The sequence below is a fragment of the Heloderma suspectum genome, chromosome 3 (assembly GCF_057233095.1).
Source record: "Heloderma suspectum isolate Gila_16-S chromosome 3, 16-S_ref, whole genome shotgun sequence".
Classification (NCBI taxonomy): Eukaryota; Metazoa; Chordata; class Lepidosauria; order Squamata; family Helodermatidae; genus Heloderma; species Heloderma suspectum.
Window position 1 is genome coordinate 191,640,020 of NC_139460.1, and position 27,414 is coordinate 191,667,433.

Here is a 27,414-nt window from a genome sequence, read left to right on the forward strand (position 1 = left end):
TTGCTCGAGTTTCAGTTTTGAGAAAAGGCCTAGTGAAGGCCTAGACAAAAGAACATTTAAGTAGCTGTCTCTGGTGTCTTGGGATTCTTGCAATACAACACTTTGCCTCCCATTCTTAAACTAGTGAGTATCTCCACCTAGAACAGGGAAGTCAAGAAAGAGTATTTATCAGGCAAACATATTTACCTCTCCCTAAAAGTAACTCCCATATTATCTAGTTACTTACCTCTTCAACTGCTTTCCCTCAGCGTTAGATGAAACAGGTTAGCCAGACAGAATTTTCAATATGTATTAACTCTGCTTCCCAATGCCTTGTTATGCAAGACTACTGGGAAACGATAATGTAAGGTCTACTATATAAGACTCATAGGGTTAACTTTGCATCAACCCATTCAATATTCGGCACATTTTGTAAAGAGATTGTCTCCATACTTCTCACTTGGCCATCTTAAAATTTAACTCCTGCAGGGGGGCAAAAATATAATAAATGCCTTTATAATGAACACCAACCTGTGTGGTGGGCTGTTAAAACTATGCATGCATGTAGGGTGAAGTGGCATGCATTACTTTAATGGAGAATGAGAATTATTATTCTAGCTCCTTATATACTCAGTATAAGTATTATACATCCCTTTGTTGGGCTGTGCTCACAATCCAGTGTCAAATTAGGACTTTAACAGCTCTCTCAGTTCTGAGAAGATAGAGATGCCATGTTTTCACAGCTAGATCTTCTTTTGTTATCCCAATGAAACATAATTAACTTTTATGTTTTCAAAGTGATTAATTACTGCTTGAAGTGGGCAGGAGGGAACAGACTTGGAGAAAAGAAACTACTGAACCTTTTAAGGCACAATCCTATGCATGTTTAGATAGAAAAGAAGTCCTACAGTGGGAGGTACAAGAGTTCTAGGACTTTTTTCTGTCTAAACATGCATAGGATTGCGCACTAAAGTACTAAAGTGTAGAATGTGATATCCTCAACCCAAGACAGCTTTGAAGAGAGTAGGCACTTTTTAAATTATTTTACCTGCAGCCAGGAAATCAGAAGACGTTTACTTCTTGGGAGGAGAGCAATGACAAATCCTGATAAAATAGTTAAGAGCAGAGACATCACACTGACAACAAAGGTCCACATAGTTCAAGCAATGGTATTCCCCGCGGTAATCTATGGCTGCGAGAGCTGGACCATAAGGAAGGCTGAGCGAAGGTAGATAGATGCTTTTGAACTGTGGTGCTGGAGGAAAATTCTGAGAGTGCCTTGGACTGCAAGAAGATCCAACCAGTCCATACTCCAGGAAATAAAGCCAGACTGCTCACTTGAGGGAATGATATTAAAGGCAAAACTGAAGTACTTTGGCCACATCATGAGAAGACAGGATACCCTGGAGAAGATGCTGATGCTAGGGAAAGTGGAAGGCAAAAGGAAGAGGGGCCGACCAAGAGCGAGATGGATGGATGATATTCTGGAGGTGACGGACTCGACCTTGGGGGAGCTGGGGGTGGCGACGGCCGACAGGAAGCTCTGGCGTGGGCTGGTCCATGAAGTCACAAAGAGTCGGAAGCGACTGAACGAATAAACAACAACCCAAAGACATCAATACCCCACCCGCAGCTCCATTTGCTTTTCCCCCAAAGCTTCAGTTGTTATACAACACAAAAGCACCTTCAGTCTTGGAATCTTGTTTGAGAGGCAAGTCGCTATTCACCTCCCATCCACTGTCCCATTTCCAATGGGAAGTATAAGTATGGGGGTTTGAGAGAACCGATCTGAAGAACTGTTCTTTTTCAGTGCCAAATCCTAGATGTGCGCTGTTTCCAAATTAAATGATGCATCTGGCATGCATGCGTGCATTTATGCACCCCTTCCCCTGAAGGTTTTTATAGAGAGGGGAAATGCTTTCATCAGTTCTGTCAGCTCAAATTGCTCACTTCTTTGTGCTCATTTTGAGTAATTCTGAATAGCAACTTACATGTGGCCTCTGATCTTTTTTATTTTATTTTATTGTGCTGTGAGATAATTTTGTTAGTATTTTCAGAATTTTCTGAATAGCAACTTACACATGGCCTCTGATCTTGGTGTTGTTGTTGTTTTATTGTGCTGTGAGATAATTTAACAAAATACTAACAAGTATTTTCAGAATTCTTCCCTCGACATTCCTCAAAGGTTTTGTATTCCCTTTAGGCAACATTTGGAGGTAATCAACAGCAGTAGTCACTATAACGTGTTTTAAAGCATGACAGGCTACTTGCTGTTTTAAAAGGCTCCAACTCTGTATATTTTTTTAAAACAGCTGATTATATGTGTACCACCAGAGCTGATTATTGGAATGGCAGAACAAATTCATCTTCCTTTTCGACGACCGAACACAAGCACATTTTGAAGTCTTCTGTGCCATCATGAAAAGGAATATAAATTCCTCACCGTATTGAACATATTCATGCTCTAAGCTTGGTGATGTAAACACCACACTCTAATTGCCTCTGAGCTCTAATTAATCTGAGGTACGTAATCACATTCTAATTAAAATGTTGGATACATTTTAGTTACAGTGTCTCTTTAATTTAAACCAGGAAACAGATAATTAAGCTTCCAGATAATCAAATACTTCAGGAATATGCCAATGTTGGGGAGGGGCTCCTAAAACTCATTAAGGGCCCCATCTTTATTGATTATTCTACCACAGTATGTGATACAAATGATAGTTGTGCACTGCACACAGCCATACCAGAACATGTTTTCAAGAACCATATGGAAACACAGCTGTCTTAACAATGAAAAATGCTTAGAGCTTCAGCTCCCAGGGGGTTTGCTTCACAGGGACCATGCCCAATGGGGTACGATTAGCTACAATGCAAAATGTTGCAAGAATCATTTGAGATTTTATGCTTAGCGGATGACATTTTCTGCTAAGATTCATATGAAGCCATAGGGAATGCTAAGACTGTTAATAAGCCAATCGCAAACATTTGAAAACTACTTCATACCCTTCTAATGGTGAGCACTTAATCTGCAAATTTTATTCACTGGCATGGCTGGATTCAACCCATAGCTTCTGAATTTATATTTGCTAGATCTTCCTGCATCCTTATAAAGATGCAAGGATCAGGCCTTTGAAAGGCAGAATGTTATGTGGAAATAAAGTAAGCAAGGCTGAGCAACGTGCTACTCAAAGAGTTCCCAATTCTTCCAGCTTCCATTTATTTTTAGAGGGTGCGTTTCTAGTTCTCATAATTGCAGAAATACATCTGACTACGGGATGGGAATTCAGAGGTATAGAAAATATATAAATTGGGTTGTTATAGTGATATGTATAAGATAATGTTATATCTTGGGCCAAAATATTTAATAATAGAAGAAGATTGCCATTCTATCGATACCTTCAAATCAGATTGTTCCTGCTACTCAGAAATGGATATTAGGGTCGTCTTATTAATTTGGGGCGTGGAGATGGTTATATATGAAAATAAACATGTGTTATCCAAAATGTCCCATATGTTATTCCATTCTTATGCAGACATGCAAATGATTTACGGCTAAATGGAATAGAGACTTGTAGTGTGATACAGCTGATGCTCTTTGGCACATTGGGCAGTATCTAACACAGCCCACATGCTAGCAGGACCAATCATTAGTGCAACAGGAAGCTAGGAGATCCTTAAGCAAATGGAAATGAGCCAAATACTCATTTCTGGAACAGGGCACGTCAGTGGAGCTCATAAAAGGGAGCTCCACTGCTTTGTCCCATTCAAGAAACTAGCACGTTGCTTGTTTCTGGGGTTGCTTTCGGAAGTTCCAGCTTCCTGCACCACAACTGTCGGTGGGTCCCAATAGAAGAAGCAGGAGCACATAAGGTACTGCCCTTTCTCTTTTCTAAAAGTTCCTTATTACCAATCTGTTTAAATAATAAAAAGCCAGGAGTCAAACACTAAGGCAGAACTTTCCAAACTTTTCATGTTGGTGACACACTTTTTAGACATGCATCATTTCATGACATGGTAATTCAGTTTTACTAGCAAACTGGAGGTTAAACTAATCTGTTATACAGACACATACATAAATTGTAATAATGAAATGTATGGTGATACAACATATCTCATGATAACCTCTCATTTATATTTTTTTAATGTATGATTTGTAACATAATAACATACATTGTTGTCATTCATGAGTAACAGTATGTAAATATGTGCAAGAATTTTAAAAAGTTGAATAACACCAATAACTACTTACCATTTTAATGGGATGTATGAGGTTGATGGGATGAACACAGCTTTTCAATATTTGGTGGAATATTAGATAAAGACACTCGCATTTCGTCATCAAGCATCTTTAAGCTTCCACGTTTCAGTGTCTTTAATTTTGCCATTGTTGAAAATAAATGGCAGAAATCAAATCATAAGTGCCACGTGGTGGGTGGCTTGCTGTTTGCCACATTGGGTTTGGGAGGGTGGCCTCCCTTCAGCCAGCAGCAGGGCTGCTGATTGGGAGCACGCTGATTCTGAGGCTTCTGGCCTCCACTGAGCTCTGTTCCGACTGGCCAAGATGGTGGACAGCCCACTCAGTGCTGTCCCAGTCCCAGGCGGCGTTTCCACCTGCGTGTTACTTTGGCCTGGCTGCGTGGCAGCGTGGTGCAGAAGTCTGCGAAGGGCACACCCGAAACCACGCAGGGCTGGTGGCTGCTGCCACTTCTCCGTGCTGGCGTCGGCCAAGCTCTGCTCCCAAAGCAGCACCTCTCTTCGCCCCGCGCCTCTACCTTTCCAGGGAGCGCAGGCTCGAAGCTCCTCGCCTGCCCGGAGCAGCCCTCCCTGCTCTGGGGGCGTCCAGCGGGCCGTTGTTCTCCCCCGCTGCCTTGCAGCCGCACTGAGGATGCGTCATGCGGGGAAGCCTCTCGCCCGAGCTGATTGCAAATTGCTCAACTAATTGCTCCGCTAACTTCGAATTCTCCACATTCCTCATGCAGCCAGCATTACCACACTCCTTGCCGTACCGCTCCAACACCGCCAATCACGTGCGCCCTACGTCAAGACGCCACATGATCCTAAAGCAGCTAATGTTAAAGCACCTAAGCCTTAGCTGCTAAGCCTTAGCAGCTAAGCTGCTTTAACATTAGCTGCTTTAGGAAGTTCCGGGGGAGGGGCCAAGGGAAGCAAACGCGAGTAAAGGAGCTCCATGGTGCCCTTCCGCAGAACTTTCTGAATTTCGCACGACACGCCTACACACTGCCAGCGACACACTAATGTGTCGCGACACACAGTTTGGAAAGCTCTGCACTAAGGATATGGAGCACTTATCCCAACTATCATGCTTCAGTCCAACTACTCAAGCTTAGAACCTTTGTGGAACTTTGAAATACTGCTCTAGTCTATGCAGGCTGAGCAAATCCTGACTGCTCCTGATTACTCAATTTCTTGTCAAGAGGGTGAAAGGAAACAGGAATCTGCCCAAGCTACAAAAGCGCTTTTCACCTGGCCAGTAAGTCCAATAAAGACATACCATTACCAATAGTTTTCAACTCCTTGTTTGCTTGGATTCCAGCCCTAAATCCAATACAGTTTCAGCTCTGTACTTCAGCCCTGCAGGGTTTTCCCTTCCCAGCAGTCTAGATCTGGCAGTACCTTTCAGATTGATCCAGAGCACTCTTATTTAGCTCTTGACCATATGTCTCTCTGCTCCCAATCTCAACGCATACATGTAGCCTGATGTCCTATCTGCCTCTATGGTAACCTGACTATGACACTTTCTGATTATGACACGTCATACACAATTCTTGTCCCCCTGGATCTGAGCATCACGTAATGATAGCATTTGTCTACCAAATCTGCTGTCCTGCTGGGATGAAAGACCTGAGCCGGGTACCTTGAAAAAATCTGTTATATCTTACATTTAACATCTGCAAATTCCAGATGTATCCAATAAAGAAAATCAGCTTAATATTGTGATGTTCCTTTTTTGGTTTTGTACTGTTTCTTTTTTTTATTAAAGTTTTAAAACTTCTCAAACTGAATGTAATTAAATGTACCAAATGCATTTTGACTAAGGTCTTCCTCAGCAACTGTTTTGAAAGTCAAACTATAATTCCTTGATTATGTGTATTTTATTGTAAATCTTGATAATATATATCTTATGGTGAATGAAGAGATTATAGATTGATTTTTAGAACAGCCACTGAGGAAGGCATGGATTGAAATGCATTTGGGACGTCTTATGAAGTTCACTTCTAATCATGTTAAGCTGATTTAAAGAGAAATCCTAAGGGCGAGGAGCCCTATAGATGAAGCCCTCCCATTTCAATGGCTCTGTCCCAACTTAAGTCCTGCTGGGCTCTTGCTGGCAGGGCGGGAAGAAGGGGCATTTTTTTGCCCCTTTGTCCTCAAAAAAGGGAATTTCTGTTAAACAGGCCTCAGAGCTCACCTAACTTCCCTCTGTGCCAGAGGTGTGGTTGGGGGCTGGAGGGCTTAGGATCCATTGGATCCTCAGCCACTCCCTTCCCACCCACCATAATGCCCTTGATATTCCCATTTCTCCTGATCTAGGAGTTACAACCTTGCAGAGGAAGCCACCCCAGCTGGAAGGAGCCAGGAAGGGGAAACTTTTGGAACTTTGGAAAAACTTTGGAAAAACCCCTCCGAGGAAAGAGCTCTGGCTATGAACATTATTTGTAGAAACTTCTGGAGTATAGGCAAGTGTTTTATCTGTTTTCTGTTATTGTAGTGATGGTTTTATTGTATTTTATTGTGTATTTGAAATTTTAGAATGATTTTAACAGTGTTTGTGTGTTGTTGTTTTTATATGAGCTGTCCTGGGCAACTTGTGAGGAAGGGTGAGATATCAATATCAATAAATAAACAAATAAGACCTCCAAGGGGTTTTTCTAGTCCCCCACCCCGATGCTGTCTAGGGACCATAGAATTGCTCTGTTATTGTTTTGGACAAGCCTGGAATTTTTCATTGGAGTTGTTATATGATGGGGATGACAGAGGTTATTTGTCAATTTTATTGAATGCCTTGTGAGTGATACATAGTAATAAATTGTCGTGCATGCAGTAAGAGTATTGAAATAATTGTTATAACTCAAATTTATAGTTTTCTGCCTTCATAACCCTTTATCTTTACTATGTGTATACTACTATGTATATAACTCAGCCTACTAATCTGGCAACAGACCCAGACTAAAGCTAACCACAGCTAATGTTTGCCTGAAAAACAAAGGTCCATATAATTTCCATTCAAAGAAGAACCATTTACACATAGTTGCATAAGAAAAGTGAAACTACAGCCAAATATGCTATTCTGCTTGCACAAGACATTGCACAAGCATAGATATACTAAAAATTACTTATAATACTATTGCACAGACTCTTTTCCTAAAAAAATAATAACAAAGAGTCTTGTGGCACCTTAAAGACTAACAAATCTATTTTGGCCTAAGCTTTCATAGACAATGTCCACTTCATCAGATGCATGAACTTGTTAACCTCAAATTCTACTTGATGCATCTGATGAGCAATGCCCATGAAAGATTGTCAGAATAAATTATTAGCCTTTAAGGTGTCACAAAACTCTTTGTTGTTTTTGCTGCAACTAACTAGCTCGCCCCCCCCCCCCCACCGGAGATCTTTTCCTTGTGCTAGAGTTTGCAGAACAGCCTTAGTGGCTGTTTCATTTTGCTGATGATTCTTTGGATCTATGATAGGTGCAAAAATACATGTAATTCCAGGCTGGAAAATGTCAGAGTCCTAAATGTATCTCAGTCTCAACTGATGGTGGAGGTGCTTAGTCAGAGCAGCCGCTGGACCAGATTGAAGACTTCAAGGGGTGTCTGGCAAACTGCATTAAAGGTCCCTGGTATAAGTCACACCTTCCCAGAAGAAGAACTACATTTCCAGCCCTCAGTATCAGGCCTGTGATTTAACTGGAGCGGAGCCTGATAGGGGAATTAGCTTAGGTTTGGTTAGGGTCAGGAACTGTAGCTCTGATTGGTGGTAACAGTAACAACATAAAAACCTTGTTTTACAGTTCCAGTAACCATACGTTCATTAGCTTTCTTGCTCTACTTCATGTTAATGTTTGTCTCATATCTAATGACCAGCTACCTTAGGTAAAAGAGGGATATTAAACAATGAAGTGTAGATTTATGCTGGCAGAGGAAGTGCATGGTGGGAAACCTACGTGGGGTGTCTTCCACATTTTGGATGTTAGTAGCAGTGGGACTGCCATAGTGAAGGGTGATCCTCCACATATGGTGTGACCAAAGAATGAACACTTGCAGTAAATAACTACAAGAAATGGGTTACTAGTAATCTGTTGTAGACATACTTTACATTCTGATTCTAATCACATGGAAAATCTTTGCATTTGAGGAAACGTTCTATAAGGCTGCTGCTTCAACACTTACGTTTTCTGGATCTCCACTAACAATCATATTGGGATTTGAAACAAGCACTTCTGTTGTTATTTGAGAGGAGGAAGAAAGCTTATATGTCAATCACTGTATAACTACTTACTCACAAACAGCAGGGAATGACAGACCAGCAAAGGCACTAGAAAGATACTCTGTATACATTTCATTAGCAACTCCTTCCAGGTAGTATTTCTGCCATGTATCCTCCTCAATCTAGAAAGAAGAAAAACAAGAAACAATTTCAGAGTTTGCAACCACTTTCTACAAAAATAAATGGAAGTGATTAAAAACAAATCAATGTTTAGGTAATTAAACTTGGTATACAGATAACTGGTTTACCAGTTAATAATGCCTGCTAAGTTTTCATGGGGATGTTGTCTCTATAAGCACCATTCCAGGCGTGGGGGGGAGGGGGGTGTAGGTTATATATACAACATTTGGAGAAAAGTGTATTTTTGGATCAAAGGCAATGTTTAGTGAGAAAAGAAGTTTAAGAGGTATATCCTACAGAAAAACTGCAATACTATGTACACCAACTTGAGAGAAAGTTCTATTAAAGTCAGAAGCACTTATTTCTGAATAAACATACATTGGGCTTCCACTTATAAAAAATCAAAAGTCCATCAGTTCCAATTCCCTAAGAAACAGGGCCATCTGCTCTCCCCCTCCCTTGAATTACTCTACTGGGCTAACCCTAGTAGGCGGTGTGTGATTGTATATGTATATATTTAAGGACAACGCTCTGCAGCATATTAGGCTTTAAAAAAAAGAAAGATTTGTATATATGTATGTGATATCTACATTGCTGACAATGATATATGAATGCCTATCTCCAGCAGTACTCAAGCAAAAAAAAATTAAAATACTGAACTGTAGTGACTCAGGGAAAGGGTGCACAGATTAATTTTGTGGCCATTCAGTAATCAATTGAAAACATCCCAAGACAATGACTTGTCTCTGCCTGTCCTGTCCAAGGACAGCTGTTTCAGAAAAGTGTCAATGAAAGTTGGCGTTTGCACAAAACACAAGGCTTCTCACTACAGAATCATATATCTTTCAGGTCATTTACCCTAACCACTTGTCAGGTGAACACAGTTTGCTGCAGAAAGCTTTTCTTTCCCATCAAAGAGTTCCATGTTTTGGCATGGCCAGTGGTGCCAAGCATTTTCAGCACTCTGCAGAAGGCCTTAAGATTCATGCCATTCTCTGGTTCTGTGCCCCTCACATTCATCCTCAGGAGCCCATGATATTTAGATCTATTTTGCCTTCCCATAGCAATTCCCTCCCATTTATTTTCACATTTATGTTCATCTTGCCAATATCACATGTTTGGAACACTTACCTGCAAAAATGGATTTTCCCTACTCATATTTACAGCTAGATTCTGGTGTGTGTGCCTCTCTACCCCCTTTTAACTTCATTGTAATCTCTGCAATTCAGTACTAATTAAGGAAGGGACTGACAAACCCTTCCTCATTTTCACTCCTTGAAAGTCTAGGAAAATAAGATCTCAAACCCCGTCCATTAAGAATGCTAGAGAGATAACCATCCAAACAAGTCGTAGTACTGCTGCTGGGTTGCCAAGTAACTTATTTATTTTTCCAGTGTCAAAGAAACAGAACAACTGAAAAGAGGAAGTAGTCCAAGACTAACTTCCTCAAAACAGTGGGCCTCAAAGAATCAAATAAGATTTCATTTTGAGAAAGACATACTTCCTTTGTGCTAAAAAGTAGAACCAAGCTGAAATCCCCCCTGTGCATTTCTACAACACATTCATGTGTGGCAAAATGGTTAGGGGAGATATTAGTGATTTTTCAGAGTGGGATAGAGGACAAATGTACTCTCCAATGAGCGTGGAGTCCTCTAAGTGGTTTCCCCCCAAATGGCCCAGAAGTAGCATCATTCCATGGCATGGGGGGCGGGGATGGCCCACACTGGTGGAATGCTGCTAAGCTAAGCAGCAGCAGCAGCAAAAGGGAAGAAAAGAAAAAAAGAGAATGCTGCCACTGCCATCTACCACTCACTGGTAGCCCCCCACAAATGTCTCAGCCAATTTCATTCACTCTAAACTCATCCTCCCTTTTCTCCTCCCATTAACGTTTTAACCAAACATTCATACGAGAACTTTCAGCTCAGCCCTAGCTAAAAGTATGAGATGTTCCAAATAAAACCACCATTTTGTTTTATCTTAAATTTGGGGAGGGCAACTTCTGGCCCTCAACATATTTTGGCCTACATCTCCCATTATCCCTCACCATTGGCCATGTTGGCTACGAGTTATGGAAGTTGTAGGCCAAAACATATGGAAGGCCACAAGATGCCCATCCCTGCCTTACACATGGACAAACCTTGCTGTGTTTTTGTGTTAACCATGGGTAGGATCCAAAGCATGGCTTAGGCTCACACAAAGGGCTGCATTAGCCCTGTAGAATACTTGATTCATTTTTCTTCTGAAAAGCTGATTCTCCCCATGATCTATAGAAAACCGACAAGTGTGTGTGTGTGTGTGTGATTATAAAGAAGGCCAGAAGGCCAGTAATGCAAGTAACAGCTATGCTACTTTACTATGCAGAGCACAAATGAAAATGAGATCCAGTCAAAAAAGTTAAATCAGTGTACGCAACCCCTCCAAACTGGTAATGAATTAGCAATGCAAAATGAAAAATGTACATCAACACCTACACAGGGACAATTAATTCTTATAATGAGCTGATTTGTGTCCATTGCACCCCCTTGGATGAAGACAGCCTGGTTTGGACTACGTTAATGGTGGAAGGGCACTGCTGCCTCATGACAACATATATAACATGATGGCATATATATCAGTCTGCAATCTTATGTAGTCCAAGACTTGAGAAATCTCAGTGACATCAATGGGACTATAGAATAGGGCTTTAAAGCCTCATGGGCTCACAAAACTAGTTTCACGGTTCTCTTTGGAACACAGCCCAATCTTTTTAGTACTTCTTGAGGAATATTCACGTCAATGATAGACAAACAATTATTTTTCTGTGTTAAATCCCTACTCCTAAATATTTAATTAAGCATTCAGCAGTGAGATGGGTGCTTGTTGTTTTCATTATTATTGCTGCTGCTGCTGCTAAGATTATCACGAATATCCCACCCTTCCTTTAGGCATCTTAAAACAGCCTACACAGGGTTCCCAGTAGATGCCCAATAAGGTAATGATCAGGTCCACACACCCACTTGGTGTGCCTAGTCACTGATGTACCTATTTACTGCGGTGAGATCACTAAAGCAATACAGGCCTTGCCATTGACCTCACATCTTGATACCCTTGAACATATGATTTGCTGTAGATTACAAGACAACAGATGCCTTTGCAGCTGGAGCAAGACCTCAAGCCACCTTCCCGCCTTTCCTAAAAGAAATAGCAAGTGCACCCATGCTAAGTAGAAATCATGGGGGAGGAATGGATCACATGAGAAATAATGCCAGTGGCATTACTACATTATTTCATCATTGCATAAGTTGCCACAGTAGCGTGGAATGCAACCACAGCAACCCATTCTACGAGGATAACATATGGGCTGGGCTCTATTGATTTCAGAGAGGAGATGTATGATTTGGAGAACTCCTTCTTAGGAATGTTGCAACCATTCAGACTCGAATGCTTGTGGGCAGGACCAAAGTGAGCATTGTCCTGCTCACCTCAGGCTTGTGGGCTGCCTTTGCCACCACTGCCTCCCCATTCCCCAAAGCCTAAGAACTTGTCTTTGGGGAAGTGGTGGCTGCTGTGGGTGCTCCCAGGACTCCAGCAAAGGATTTGTCCTGCCAAGAATGGGACAGGGTAACATTACAGAAAATTCTATAGAACTGTAATTCACTTTCAGAACTGAAACCACCAACAGAAACATAAAAACTGCAAGTGTGCACCGACCATAAGATTTGGTTCAGACCCCAATTTGGCAATTCAGAAAACAATCCAATTTGCCTCGGACTGATTCAGAAGCTGCCTGATTCAACTCAAAGCTGAATCTGAATCTCGGTTTGGAAATCCAAAATGTCCTGCCTCCCACTGACTATCATTGGAAATCAACAACTGACTAGATCTTTTTAACTGATCAACAGAATTGGATGCAATTCACAAGTGTACTAGCCTCTTGTGAGGGGGTGAAACTCGTCGAATTTCAGACAAATAAGTGCAAGGGGTTTTATTTCTTTATTTTTTAAAGCAAATTGTCAGTAACTATTTCTTGGCAGAACTGGATGAAAATTGTAAGCATAGTTGTCTGTTTTGAGGGGATTAAGTTTACCAAGTTTCAGATTCATAGATTCAGGAGTTTTTGTGCAAGAGAGCCTTTGTAGTTTGGGGGTTTCCAAAAAAGGATGTGCTTATCCCCTTATGTTCTTTGTGGGCAATTGTTAGGGAAAAGGCATACAGCATAGAGGTAGCCCTAGCTTTAAAAACCCTGCAAAATGTCAAGAATATTTGCAAAAGTTTTTGTGTAAGTCTTCTAATATGAAGGGGGGAGTGACAGGTATCCCCTCCCCTCTGTGGGGTTTTTTTTTGGGGGGGGGGGTTAATTTGTATGAAAATGGCACAGATGAATCCCTAGGTAGGAAACCTACCTGCAAAATTTCAGAAGGATGGATGCAGAGGCTAGGGATTTATGATGAATAAAAACAGTTTAAGGATGCATTCCTATGGCTGCTAGACAGCGGCTAGATGGCCATAGGATTGGTTGGTTCTTGGCAACTGACCTCGGAGCCTGCACCCCAAGGTCAGTTACCAGAGAATTGCCACCCCACCCCCTCCCCCACCACCTCATAGGCAGCACAGATTGTCCCCATGCTCTGTGCTCATAAGAGCAGTGTGGGGGCGTTCCCAGGGGCAAGGCGGGGAGTGCGGAAATGCCAGTACGACACTTCCTATGTGTCATCCAGCCACCCCGCCCTACCCCATGCTCCCATGTCCCGTGGCTAGACAGCCAAAATTGGCCATCTAGCCACGAATGCAGGGTGGCTGGAGCACGGAGAACACGATCCCCTCCAAGTTCCTCCCACTGTGCATTGGATAGGTGGTCCCCTCCAAGTTTGGAGGCGGCCGACTATCCCCATAAGATTGCTTCCTCTGGCTTTTAAGTTTTCTGCTCAAAGTCACAGAAAGTGAAATATGACAGGAGCAGATGATGGCTGTAGAAGGACAGTGGCAGAGGCAGAAGGACATGAACATCCACCATTTTCTAGGCAAGCACCCAATGCTACTCCTTCCCAGGCCCCAAGACTCAATAAAAACTCTTTTAACGTTCCTGCTACTAGGACAGAGAACTAGCACTAGTACTGAACACTGAAACAGTCCTGCAGTATATTACTTCAACATCTCTGCCCTAAAGCACTGAGACTGGAAAAGCATGAAAGAACCATACACTGTGATTAGTTGTCAGTCACAAAGCTATATTCCTCCCCCTCGCCCCTGCCACTCCTTGTATAGAGAGCTTGGGGAGAAATGTATAAATTTTCGCAAACTTTGGCTGGGTTCACACAATTGCAGGGAGAAACAATGCAGTATGGATTGCTTTCCCCACCCCGACACATGCCGCTCACGTGACCAGCATTTACCGAATTACTTGCGCCGCATTGTGGGTTGCTGTGTTGAGGATAGCTTCTAACCCACTCCACAACCCATGGCTTGTAGGGATTGTGGGGTGGGCTAGAATCCACCCCCTCTGTGCTGCGCTTCGACAACACGGCAACAGGTAATTAGGTAAATACTTGTCATGTGAACAGTATGCACAAGGTCAGGGGAAGCAACCCATACTGTGTTGTTTCCTCCACCGATGGTGCGAACCTGGCCATGCTGTCTGAGTCTCAGTGTCCCTCCAAATCCGAATAGTGAAGGTTTGGGAGGGTGAAGATTCAGATTCAGTCCATTTTGGAGGAGCTCCATTTTGGATATTCCCCAAATTCGGTTCAGGATTGGGGATTTGGCCAAATCTGAAGTACACCCCTAAGAAAAATGTCCCTATACTCTCAAAAGTTTGTTTTTCAAAGCTGAATCTTACTCTGATGTGCTTTTGTAGCTTTTGTCATTTCACAAGCAGAAGAGATTTATCTCCCAAAGTATATGGAAGCTTTGAGGAATATATCAAGTCTCAACCCCTAAAACTGCTAGCACATCCACAAAAACAAAAATGAAGTGGCGATAAAGCCTAGTTCTCCAGCCCATGATATCTGAAAGAAACTAGCACATCTATCTTCTTCGACTCTCCTGTACTTAATAAAGAGAGATATATACCCAGTTCCTGACTGAATTTCTTCAGCAAAGCAAACAAAGGATTTTACAGCTAAAACCTTTGCTCCAAAATGAAATCCATGCTGCTGATTCAACTTTATTAGTCCATATTGTACAGAGATAGGTGATCTAAGGTACAGAAAATCAGCTGTCACAGGGCTGGAGTAATGCGGGCTGGAATACTGTTTTCAATGACAGGATAATATCCTCATAAAAAGAACAGCTGCTTCTCATGTTACTCCAGGTACTTTTTAGAAGTCACATATGATTTGATTAAAACATTTTTGAGCTCAGTTAAGCTTCATGGTTACTTTTCATATGACCATTGGATTTTGCATTCTGTGCTTAACAAGTCAGCCCTAAAGACATTGTGACTAGAAGCCTGCAGCCAAAGAATTGGCTGCTGAGTTCAAGTAAATTGACTGGTGAGCAAGTCAATTGGTTGGTGAATTCAAGTCAACTTTCTTGCTGTTTCTTACCCTTTATTGCCCCATTGGGCTTGTCAGGTCAGGACAACAATTGGCTCAATTCAATTCTTAAAAGAACAGCAGCCCTGACAGGGCTTAGACCAGCTTTCCCCAACTTTGGCTCCCCAAATGTTGGACTACAACTCCTGTCATCAACAGCCAGCATGGGCAATAGTCAAGGATAACAGGAGTTGTAGTCCAACAATTCTGCTCAGCAACATCTAGTTATATGGAATCAGTCCCAGTTTTTGAGTTGTGAGAATGTGGGCAAGATGCTTCTAGCTGCACAGCCTACAATACGCAAACTCAAGCCCTATCCATCCTAGCTTATTTGAGCTAGCCTGGAGGGGAAGGCGGGGGGGTCGTCTGGTGGATCCAGGGAATAGTGAATACATCTGCACAATGGAGTGGTGTCTACCGCCTTGAAGTAGGCAGTGCTGTGTCCACTCCTGAAAAAGCTCTCCTTGGAGGTTTATACCAACTACTGCCCGGTCACTAATAACCCCTTTGGGGGCAAAGTGCTTGAGAGGGTGGTCAGCAGTGGTGCAAGCTCTCACGCTGCCTGAGGCAGGAGAAGAGCCGCTGCCTCACACCCCCAGCCTCCGCAACACTGGCTTGCATACTCACCCTCTCTCTCTCTCTCTCTCTCTGAAGAGCTGAGTTAGCCAGCGAAAGGAGCCAGCACAGTCCTTCAGAAAGCCGCAGAGTGTGAAATGCCTGGCTCTGAGGAGGTCCTTCATCAGAGCCAGGCAATGACTGGAGAAGTGGCCAAGAAGATTGCTTGTGCTGCACACGTTCTCCTGGGACACTTCTCCTTCAGAGCGGCTTCCTGTCCTCTGTTAGCTCTGGCTAAACAGAGGACCAGGTAGCTGCTTTGGAGGAGGGACAATCTCCTTGGACATCTCTCCAGCCAGGCAATGCCTGGCTCTGAAGAAGGGCCCCCCCCACAGCTAGGCTTTTCAGACAGGGTGACTCACTGAAGAGCCGCAGCCTTCCTGCCCTCTGGCTTACCCTGAGAGCAAACCAAGGGCAGGTGGGTGCTCCAGAGAGCCCCGCCATCTGCTCACCTGCTGCAGCAGGTGAGCAGGGCTGGCAGGACTTGCCTTGCTCCAGTGCCTTGCTCCAGTGACACTGCCTTGCTCCAGTGACACAGGAGCCGGGAAACCTCGGGGGGGGGGGGCGAGTACTGCTCCTCCCACTCTGCCACCTGAGGTGGAGGATTTACCCTGCTTCATGGGAGGGCCAGTCCTGAGGGTGGTGGCTATGCAGTTGCAGAGCTTCTCGGAGAGCACAGTTTACCTCAACCCATTTCAGTCTGGGTTCAGGCCTGATTTTGGGTTGGAATCGGCTTTGGTCACTCTGATAGAGGATGACCTTCCACGGGACAGAGACACAAGGAGTGCAACTCTGTTCTTACTTGAACTTTTGATACCACTGAATATGGTCTTCTTCTGAATTGTCTTCATGAGTTGGAGGCGCTAGTGGTTCTGCTCCTATTTGTGGGGACAGTTCCAAAAAGTAACATTGGGTGAGTGTGCTTTAGCACCCTGGCAATTATGTGGGGGAGGGGGTGCCACAGCTCTTTAGCATCTATATGAAGCCACTGGGGGCAGTCGTTAGAAAATCTGGGATGTTGTTGATGACACCCAGATCTATTTTTCTGTGACATTGGAATCAGGAGGGCCTGTGCAAGTTCTGAACCAGTGTCTGGTTGCAATGATGGGTTGCATAAAGGTCAACAAAGTGAGACTGAATCTGAATAAGACACAAAGTCTATGGGCAGGTGGTTCCTGGGTATGGGAATTGGGGAGCTTCCCTCTTCTAGATGAGGTTGCACTCCCTCAGAAAGAACAGGTATGTAGTTTTGTGGGTGCTCCTGGATTCTTCGTTGGCTGCCTATTAATTACCAAGTCTAGTTCAAGTTTTTGTTCCTGGCGTATAAATATCTGAACAATTTTGCACAAGAATAACTGGTGGATTGCCTTTCCTAATACAGATCTCTTTAATCACTAAAATAATCAGAGGCAGCCTGATTGGTGGTACCACAACTTGAAGATTGCCATCTGGAAGCAACCTGGGAACAGGGCTTCTCCATGGTGGTACCTACTTTGTGGAATGCCCTGCTCCTTGGGATGCAGGAGGCACCAACTGTGGCATGTTTTAAGCCCCAAATAGATCTGTCTTCTCATCCAGGCCTTCCCTGACTGATTGAGTTACCCAGTTTGGTGTTTGTTAGTTCCCTTATTTTAAATATTTTAATTGAGGATTTTATCCTCTGATTTTAAATGTTTTTAACTGAGATGTTTTGTAGTTTCTGTATATAAATGTTTTAACTGTGGATGCTTTGTATTTTAAATTTTTCTGTTGTAAACCACTTTGAGATGTCTTTTTAGATATACTTAAGTGGTCTATAAATTGGTTAAATAGATAGATAAATAAATAAATAAATAAATAACACCTGGGGACCCCTGTTTGGGAAAAACTGGTCTAGATTCTGGACTTAACAATCCCATGCCCCTCTTCCATCCTGCTCCACAGTCCTCAGCCCTTCAAACCTCCCTTGTATGCATGCCCTGTTCCTCCCTGCAAATAGTGCACAACCTCTTCCTGTTCTTGCACCCCAAATGAGGCTTTGCCCCAGTTTATCTTCTTCTTCACTCCTCCTTTCTTCAAAGTGATCTCTCCACCACTCATATCATCGGACCTCTGTTTCTTAACACACTGTCTATCTGGCATGGCTTCACATTTGCAGTGATCTGACTTACATCTAGCAATGCCAGTGCAATTCAGAGCTTGTTCACTTTTATTGACTGACTATCCTCTGAAGAAAAGTTGGGCCAGTTCAGTTTTTGGTAGAGAAATAAAACTCTTTCTTACTCCCACGCCACCCCCAATGCATGATCCAAAGAATCTTAGTCTGAAAGGTGGATGGGGAAATTGGCCTGGAAATCTGTGAATTGCGTGTTTTATTTTGTTATTTATTTTTGACAGGGAGTCCAGGGGGATTAAGTAAGCACATTCATGTATTTATGTAAGCACATTCATGCAACTTGACATTCAAAGAATGATTATGATCTCCCCTTCCCACTATTCACAACAAGCTTCAAGGAGCAAATCTAAAAGATTCAACCAGAAAAATATGGCACTGAAAACCAGGAGACCAATAAAAACATTAAACTTTGTGGAAAAGAAGGCCCAAGAACCCATTCTTACATGTAATGTGGAGGGAGGGGGTGGTATAAGATAGGCTGGTGGTATAAAAGAGACCCAGGACCTTAGAAAAACAGTAAGAAGACAACCCAGGGCAAAAAAGTAAGAGAAGGAGAATCAGAGGGAAAGGATGGAGAAGGACAAAAAAGGCAGAACTCTGGCTTGTGGACATTAAATGTTTTTGGCTGGCCCCTTTGAGACACAGAGGAAAGTCCAGTGTTTTGGGGCCCCAGGCCCTTTTCTAAGCAGTAAGAAGTTCTGATGGTAAATTTCCTTTGAAGGGAAGAGAAGAAGGCACTTGCAATAAATTTATGTACAGACAGAGCAGGTATTTCTGGGGTAAAATTTGCAATCCAATGGTTTGGCTGCTGCTACTCCTTGTGAGTGCAGCTGCTTGATTTGGCTGCAAATTCTTGTGGGCTCGTACTGGGGCTTCCAATTTCAGGAGCCAGCCTCCAGTGCAAAATGCCCTCAGTGGGTCTTCTCTCTGTATCAGTCCATCTCCTTCTTGCAATGGTCACCACTGCCCATGTGCTTGCCCTCTTTATTTTAGCAACATCCACCTGGCTGCCCAGGGTTGTGGCATGTGGAGACTGCTCCTCTTCCTTCTCACTCCTGGCATTGCTTTCTCACTCAGAATGGGCAGGTGAACAGGAAGCAAGGTGGAGCAGCACCAGAAAGGACAGGGGACCTCAGAGGTTGGCAATGGGCCCCCTGCTGAGGAACAGGCCCTGGTAGTTGCCCAATGATGCTGACCCCTGACACTGTCCCCGCCTGCCTGCACAGTTGCTATGAAGCATGGAGCTAGAAAAGGCAGGGGAGGAGTTACAGGGTCCCACAGATGAACACACAAATAGGTAACACACACCCTCTTCCTGCCTGCTCTTGTTCCATGGTTACTTGGGGACTCAGAGGGGCACTGGCTATGCAGAGGTGGTACACATGTAATTCCCAGTTGCAGGATTTCAGCCACTGTCACCTGCCATTTAATCTATCATGCTAATCAATACAGGCAGTTCCTGCATAGAGCAACAATTCTATCTAGTGATGGGTGAACATATGAGTGAATTCCGAAGGTAATAGTGCATTTGCAATCCATTGATCCAGGCTCGCTACAGAGGTGAGCATTATGAATGGACAACTTTTGACCAACGAGCTGGCTGATTAGGGAATTTGGTGGCATCAGTAATTCTACCTAGTTCTGAGTGTCTATATACACGTTACTATTTTACCTGTAGTGTAACTATGATGATATTAAATGCAACAAGTAAATATAATGGACTCCTTGGACTTCTGCTTCAAAGATTTTTCTTCTTATGCGATTAAATGCCTTATTACTTTTTTAATGCTTTTAAGTATTTTCCGAAATTGCTTTGATCATGCACAATAGAATCTTATGTACTTTGGTTATCTTGAATTTATTTTCCTTTAGTCGGGTTTGATACAAAATAAGAGTTTCCATATGAAGAATGTCATTATGAAAGCAAAAGAAAAATGTTCAACTGCAACATAACATTTTGAGTTTTCTAAGTTTGTTTTACTGCTAATGTTGGGCAGAGAGGTTACACAAATAATTTGGCTGCAAAGTTAAGTTATAATCAGTTAAATGTGTGCAATGTCACCACTGATCATGTACATTTGTCCTTGATTGATCTACTATTTATGATGTATTATACTGCTTTGTAATCAAGCTGGGGAGAATAAGGGGAGAAAACCCTCCACTTCAATTTATCTTCCAAAAATGACAGTACTTCTGCTAAGATTTTTCTGGCAATTTTCTAACATGTATATTTTCACTAATATTATTTGCCTGAAGTATTTTCTATATAAACTGGAAGCAAGTGAGAAATTTAGAAGACTGCTCTTTTCCCTTGTCCCCACAGAACTATGGCAGGTGGTGGGTGGGGGGCACTGGAGAGGATGAAGAGGCAAGGCATGCAGGCTTCTCAACACTAAATTTTTCACTGCCTGTTTTTGTGGTCCTGTTGGTGACTGTGATCACATCCCCAGCTGCAGCTGGGTGCCATTGTTGTTGTTGTTTTTACCCACAGGACTTATTAAAAAACATCTAAGATGCCAGAGTAAGTCCTGAAAGCACTGTGTTCACTCTGATTTGACTTGAGCCACAATATCTGAAGGCAATGCTTCCTCCCCGCATTTTAGAGTTTTGTGGGTTTAAAAAATGGCACCCATGCAGACGTTGGGAATGCAATCACAATCAGTAGTAGCTATGCCCCACATTTTGCCCCTGTTTGTACAAACACCTGCAGACTGCTGAAAAGAGACTGGGCAGCCTGAGAACAGAGTGATGAAATTGGGATGGGAAGATTTATTCCATATCGTTTGAGACATTTTCTCCTCTCTTGCATGATCACAAACCTCACAAGTTAAATGGAGGGGTGTTCATTGCATTAAAAATGTCTCCCCTGTGCAAAACACCCAACCCTTTTCATGCATTTGAGAAGGAAGAGGGCAGAAGAGGTGAAAGTGTTCACACAGCAGGTATGCACCTGAGTACTCCCTCAGTACACCTGCATTTCTCTCTCCTGAGCCTGAACCTTTTTGCAGCCACAATTGGCTACGATTTCAGCTTTGTTCAAAATGGCTTTCTTCTGCTACTGTCATCTTATAGCCAATTAGATTTGGCTTTGTGATGATGTCACTGAACCAACAAAGTTTTAATTCTCCTTTTCTGGCATCTGGTCAGGAGATGACATTTTGACTGGTTGGTAATTCCAGCTGGACTCAAGTTGTCTTTCTGGGACGCATTCTAGTTCCTGCACCTCCCAACCTCTGTGGGATGCCTTCACACATAATTAACTATAGTTGCTATCAGTTATATTGTCACACAGCCAAATCCGATCTCTGCATGAGTGTGACTACATCAGTGTTAGTAGGCAGGAGGAGGCAGTGTTTGTTTGTAATGGCACCAAAGCTGCAGATAATTCGGACAGCAAACAGCAGCAATTTAGAGCAGAAAAGTAAGCTGTGGAAAAGATTTTGACACTCCTCCATTACCTTGGGGGTCCAAAAATATTCACTCCAAAATATTTGGTGCAGCCCTATCCACAATGCTACAGTTCTCCCAGGAGATTTTAAAAAGTAGTTCATTAAGCCATACAACACAAACCTGCAAGCAGCCACTCACCTACTTGCCTGTGGTGTGTGGCCCATCTTCAGGTGTCCAAACAGAAAACTTATTGTAAACTGGTTATTTTGGTCTTTCAGATTTTCCAGATGCCATAATTAACTAGCACAGACTGATGAAGAGAAGCAAGCTAACAAAAATGTGGGCTAGTACATTTTGTGGGCTTATTTTCAAGGGTAATGTAACAAGACAAATACAATTACCTGTGCAGAACCCTGACCATAGAAGATTCAGGAGAAAATCAATGCAAATGAAATGTGGGGCGAGGGTGGGGGAAGGAGAAGATCACACACATAATAAGAACATCATGTAAGAACCGAAGAAGAACTATGGAGACTGGTGGCTGTGATGTCAGTGGGGTGGTGAATCTGCTCCGGGTTTCAGGCAGAACCAGTCAGAACTTTAATGGAGTGAGCCACACCTTGGCTCGCTCCGTTAAAGTTCCGACTGGTTCTGCCTGAAACCCGGAGCGGATTCACCACCCCACTGACATTGCAGCCACTAGCCTCCACTGAGAAGAACCCTGCTGGATCAGACCAAGAGTCTATCTAGTTCACCATCTTGTCTACAAACGTATCTGCGCAAGCCAGTTACTTCCAGGAAACCCCCAAACGGGGCATGAAGGCAACAGACCTCCCTTGCTTTTGCTGCCGGCACATGGAATTCAGAGAAGCCTGCCTCTGAATGTGGATGTTCCATTTAGATGGTCTGTTAGTAGATCTATTTAACACCACCACAACAATTTCTGTAAATTAATTATGCATCGTGTGAAGAAGTACTTTCTTTTGTCTCTCCTGAACCGCCTGCCAGTAAACTTAATTGGGTGACACCAAGTTCTAATGTCAGTAGAAAACCCTGCAGCCTTGTGCTGCATGAGCAGGAGTATGCAAAACCTATCCCTTTATTTCAGGAGATAGTTCCTGCCTTTCTTTCAAGAGGTGCATGGCATTGGCCAAAATGGCCACCCCCAATTTGCCACCCCACTTGCAGATGGTGAATTGGGGTGGCCATTCAGGGGTCATGATTCAGCCCATAAAACTGTTTTGGAGGGGAGGGGAGCTTACAATTCCAACAGGGGGGCAGAGGTCTTAAAAAGTGTTAAAAGAAAAAAAAATGTTTAAAAGAAAAGAAGATGGCAGAGGAGCGATAAAACGCTCTTCAGCAGGGGATAAATGTGCACAACACATTGAGGGTCTTCTGGGATTGCATCCCTTCCTTTCCTCATACAATTTAAAGCAATTCTAGGGCAAAACCAGGGAAAATGTCTTCCATTTAATAGCATTCTTGTTTGCAGAACTGGATATGCTGCTTCTTTGTCTTGGGAACAGATATTTATTATGTTCCTACACATGACTGGTGTATAAAGTAAGGACAACTGTTCCATGTTTGCTGTACAAAACATTTACTGAAGTCTTCCATCCGCCTTTCTCCTATGACTGTGGTCCATTTCCTTGCATTCCATTTGTCCAAAAGAATCAGCCCAAATTTCCCGTCTGGAGAGACTGGCCAAAAACTAAATGAGAGCAAATTAACACTAAGGGAACAAGTGAGAATTTGGTCTAGCAAACTGCTACAGTTGCCCCCAAATGTTTGAGAATTACTGAGCTTTATTATTTATTATTATTTCCCTGTAAACCTTGAGGGCCTCGCTGATTGAAGAGAAATAAATAAATGAATTGTTGTTGGAGGCTTGGGCTTTGGTAAAACACATGTTCTGCATTTATTCTCGCAGTGAGGGATCCACTGGCCACTTGATTGGGGGGGGGGGGAGCCAAGAAAGAAAAAAACTACTATGTCTTTTTCTCTCGGCACTTTGTTGCCATATGGATTGGATAGAGATCATATTTTCAGTGCAGAGGCTTTCTACATTGATAAACATGTGGTTTATCTGAAAGAAATAAAGAATAAAAAAGATTGCACTTTGAACAATCTCTAATGGCCATGGATGTGCCAAATAAAAACAAAAACATAATTTTGAAGGATCTTGGCCCACTGCCCAATTTGTAATAGGCTATGGGTTTTATTTTCCTTTGGAATATGTTGTTTCATGTTTTAACTATCAGAGTTGATGTATCTCTCTCTGTTTTGAGTTTAGGGCATGCACTCTACTCAGCCCCATGACAAATTGAATCCCATGCTAATGTTCTCTAATAAGATGAGACATTACCTTTATAAATGACCTCATGGAAAAGAGGTTGGCCAGCATTGTCGATAGGCCTGGTGCCAGGCAGCTCTGGGCGATGAAGCCCAGCTTGAGCTCTGCAAGGCATATTGCATCATCTCCTTCTTTCCAATTCCAGCTTGGGATATTTAGCAGATGGGCCTGCAAGGGAAAAACACAGGTAAGAAAACTTTCCCCCAAACACTTGCATCTGCATTTTGCTAACATGGGGTGGGGAGTGGGGGAGGAAACTGCAGTAGGGTTGCCAGTTTTTCATTTACCGCCCCCGCAACCTCCAACTGAGTCTCAGAGCATGTGCAGACTGCCTTTCCTCTGTGAAGTGAACCAACTACTATTTAAAATGTTGGCCTAAGAGTCTTCTGCCCACTTGAAAGGATGTAATCTTTTTTCTTTTAAGAAACGCATTTTATTGAAAAGAGGGTAATAGAACTGAAAACATGCAACACAATTTTTTTTCTAGGAACTGGCCAGAAGTATGAAATTCTGGCTGGTTAATACACCTAGCTGGCCCCAAGAGAAAAGTTGGGTCCCAGAAAGATAACACTTCAGCCCCTTTAACTCCCACCCTCTCTTTTCTGATAGCTGGGTTGATTAAGAAGCCTCCTCCAAAAGGATCAGAGTCTGTCTCTTATAAACCAAAATGCAGGTTTTATACAGCTTCCTCCAGTCTCTGACTTTTCTCCTTCTAGGTTGAGGAAGTACACCACTTTTAAATTGTTCCTCCCATAATACAAATGCTACAACCTGCACCAAACAGCACTTTTCATCTAATTATGCCCACAACACAGTTTAGCTAATCTGTACACAGTCAGTGGACACAGACAAGCCAACACAATTGTCCCACACCTCCTGCTAGCTCTCCTTCCTGCTGCAATAGATGTGGGGGAGTGGGCAGGGAATACATAATTCTGAGTTGCCAAACTGAATCTCCTTAGGACTTATTTGTCTCACCTCAGTTTCCTTAGAAACTTGTTAGCAAGGAAACTGTTGATGGAAGGAAAGGATAGCCAACAATATATACACGTAACTGAGCCCTCCTCCTGAGAGAAACACCAAGAATCCTTCCTGCCTCCCACATCCTCTCTTACATAGGAAGAATCCAGGTGGGCCACACCAAGGATCCATCTGCTCCAGCATCCTGTTTCCAACAGTGGCTAGCCATATTCTTCCAGGAAGCCCATAAGCAGGGCATGAACAGGACAGGAATCAATTAAAATGAAACTTTCCCCCTCAAATTAATCTGCTGCTCCTTGTGAAAAGAAAGCACAAGTGGACATTTTATATATATAGCTTTCCATGGAATGTCCACCTGAAAATCTAGTGTCAATTTAAAAGTTATAGAAGCTATAAACCAAACTAGATTCTGGGACTCAGGTGTGTCTCTGCCCTTCTGCCCAACATGAACAGGCTACCAGTATGCTTGCGCACGCACACACACGAACAGGAAAGACGTCTTGCCATTCTCATCCTGAAGCCTCTTGCAATACAAAGAGCATGGACATTCTGCTCTCCACACTGAGCTGATGATGGTACAATTCATACATTACCTCCCTGGTGGCCACTGCAAAATGGCTGTCCCATGGCTGGCTCACACACAACATTAGTCGGTGGCTTGAATCATTGGGCACTTCCAATGCAACAGCAGCTCCAATAAAGGAGCACACTAGGTCTGACATACTGATGCAATCCAGGCTAACCCATGATCAGAACATCTGCATTTTACAAGTGCAACATTGGAAGCCAGCCACAGCAAAGCCACAGAGTGGATGCATGAATGATCACAGTTGTGGAAATAGACTGTTCCACTCTTGTGGCATAAGGAAGCCACCATCCTGCCCCGCAAACCTTCATGTAAGATGACATGTACTCCACACCGAGGCTCTTATGGACAGAGAGTCAATTTGCAAGATCCTTTCCCCTAAAAAAGGTGCCTGTCTCACATATTATAGAATGTGACTGATGAATGGGAAGGGCATGGCTTTCCTCTAGCAGGTGAAGATTGTGTACACACTAAATGACTAAACTGACCCCATTCTGAGCTTAGAGGATTTTAAACAAGTTCAGTTTAGGGAGCAACACCTCAAAGAGAGACACTTGTGGATAATTAACCTACTCTTGGAGCTGTCCTGTTAAGCCTTGACCCTTTCTAAATTACACACCTAACCCAAATGGTTAAATCCTGATCTTCAGAAAGGAACCCTTCCATCTAACAATTCCTGCATCAGCCAATTCCAAAGGAAAACAATAGCACCAGGATAGCGTACATCATGGGTGGGCAACTTGTGGCCCTCCAGATGTTTTGGAGTACAACCCCCTTCATCCCTCACCATTGGCTATGCTGGGTAGGGCTAATGGTAGATATAGGTCAAAACATTTGGAGGGCTGCTTGCTGCCCACCTAGGAACTACATGATAACAGGCCACTGGTCTAGAGGAGGGATGGGCAACATGTGGTCTGTAGGCCACATGCAACCCCCCCAGCCCCCCCCGTGTGGCCCCTGCCACTGCTCTGAAATTCGGAGGGAGCCCCTTCCCCAATATTTTAAAAATAATTCAAACAAAATGGTGTCCAGAGCTGCTGAAATTAGCCAACAAGCTAATGTTGACCCTTTGAGCACTCCGTAGCAGCTCCGAACACCATTTTGTTTTATTTTTTATCTTCCCATCCCCATTTTTGGCACCTACGGGTGTGTGCCACTAGTGGGGCGAAAATGCCCCCCCTCAACCTCCCAAAGTTCCCCAGGTTAGTTTGGTTTATTTTTTTGTTTATTTAATTTACCTATAAAATGAAATAATTTAATAAATACATAATAAGATAGGTATTTCTAGATGATGTACAATGCTACGTTTCAAAGAAAAAGAAATAAACCAGATGAATGGGAGCTGTAAAACCCAATCCAATCAGATGTAAGTAAAGTGGGGCTGTGATTTTTCCATTGAGATCATTTTACACTTAGTGAAATTAAATCAGTTTCCACTTATGTGTGTTATCGCTTAAAAATCAAAGATTCACAGTACAATTTTAAGCATGTGTACACAGAAGTCCCACTTTTCTATATCACATTTCCACTCTGCAATGGCAGTAGCCCTTAGGAGAACTACCTCTGCCATGATCCAATGGGCTTGGTGCCCCAGTACGCTGCATCCCGGCACATCACAGGGAGATGTTTGGGGAGTAGGGGAGTTTGCAGCGAGGGCTTCTGGGGATGGCAAGAGGTGGCAGAGATGAGTGGGGTGGGGAATTCTTCTCCAACTTCAATTTTGTTCTGAGCTGGAGAAGAATTTGTGGGCTTTAAAAATCTTACCTCTCCTCTGAGGCAAGCTTTTACAAATCCCCAAGTTTCTATCTGAGCCTGGTACCACCAAGGAATTTGGGAGACCTTCACTAGCACTGTCAAGGAAAACTGAGGTGATGGCTTTCTCACCATGAAGTCAGCTTTTGGTGGATATATCTTTGCAACGTGCATTTGTGAACATGAAAGTTCTTGTGAATGTCTGAAGCGCATGTTCAAGCACATAGCTTGTTGTTGTTGTTCAGTCGTTCAGTCGTGTCCGACTCTTCGTGACCCCATGGACCATAGCACGCCAGGCCTTCCTGTCCTGCGCTCTCTCCCGGAGTGTGCTCAAGTTCATATTCATTGCATCGGTGATACTATCTAGCCATCTCATCCTCTGCCGTCCCCTTCTCCTTTTGCCTTCAGTCTTTCCCAGCATCAGGGTCTTTTCCAGAGAGTTTTCTCTTCGCATTAG

General features: G+C 43.1%; 1 protein-coding gene across 3 annotated transcripts in view; it reads right to left on the reverse strand.

The window, feature by feature from the left end:
• KCNMA1 (potassium calcium-activated channel subfamily M alpha 1) overlaps positions 1-27,414 on the reverse strand; it is an 829,668-nt gene that overhangs the window by 199,566 nt on the left and 602,688 nt on the right. For all 3 annotated transcript variants that reach the window (XM_084845225.1, XM_084845223.1, XM_084845224.1), the window contains exons 14-15: positions 23,651-23,806; positions 8,506-8,615 (exon numbers count right to left, since the gene is read on the reverse strand). In XM_084845225.1, coding sequence (XP_084701351.1) covers positions 8,506-8,615; positions 23,651-23,806 — 266 coding nt within the window. The remainder of the gene's footprint in view (positions 1-8,505; positions 8,616-23,650; positions 23,807-27,414) is intronic.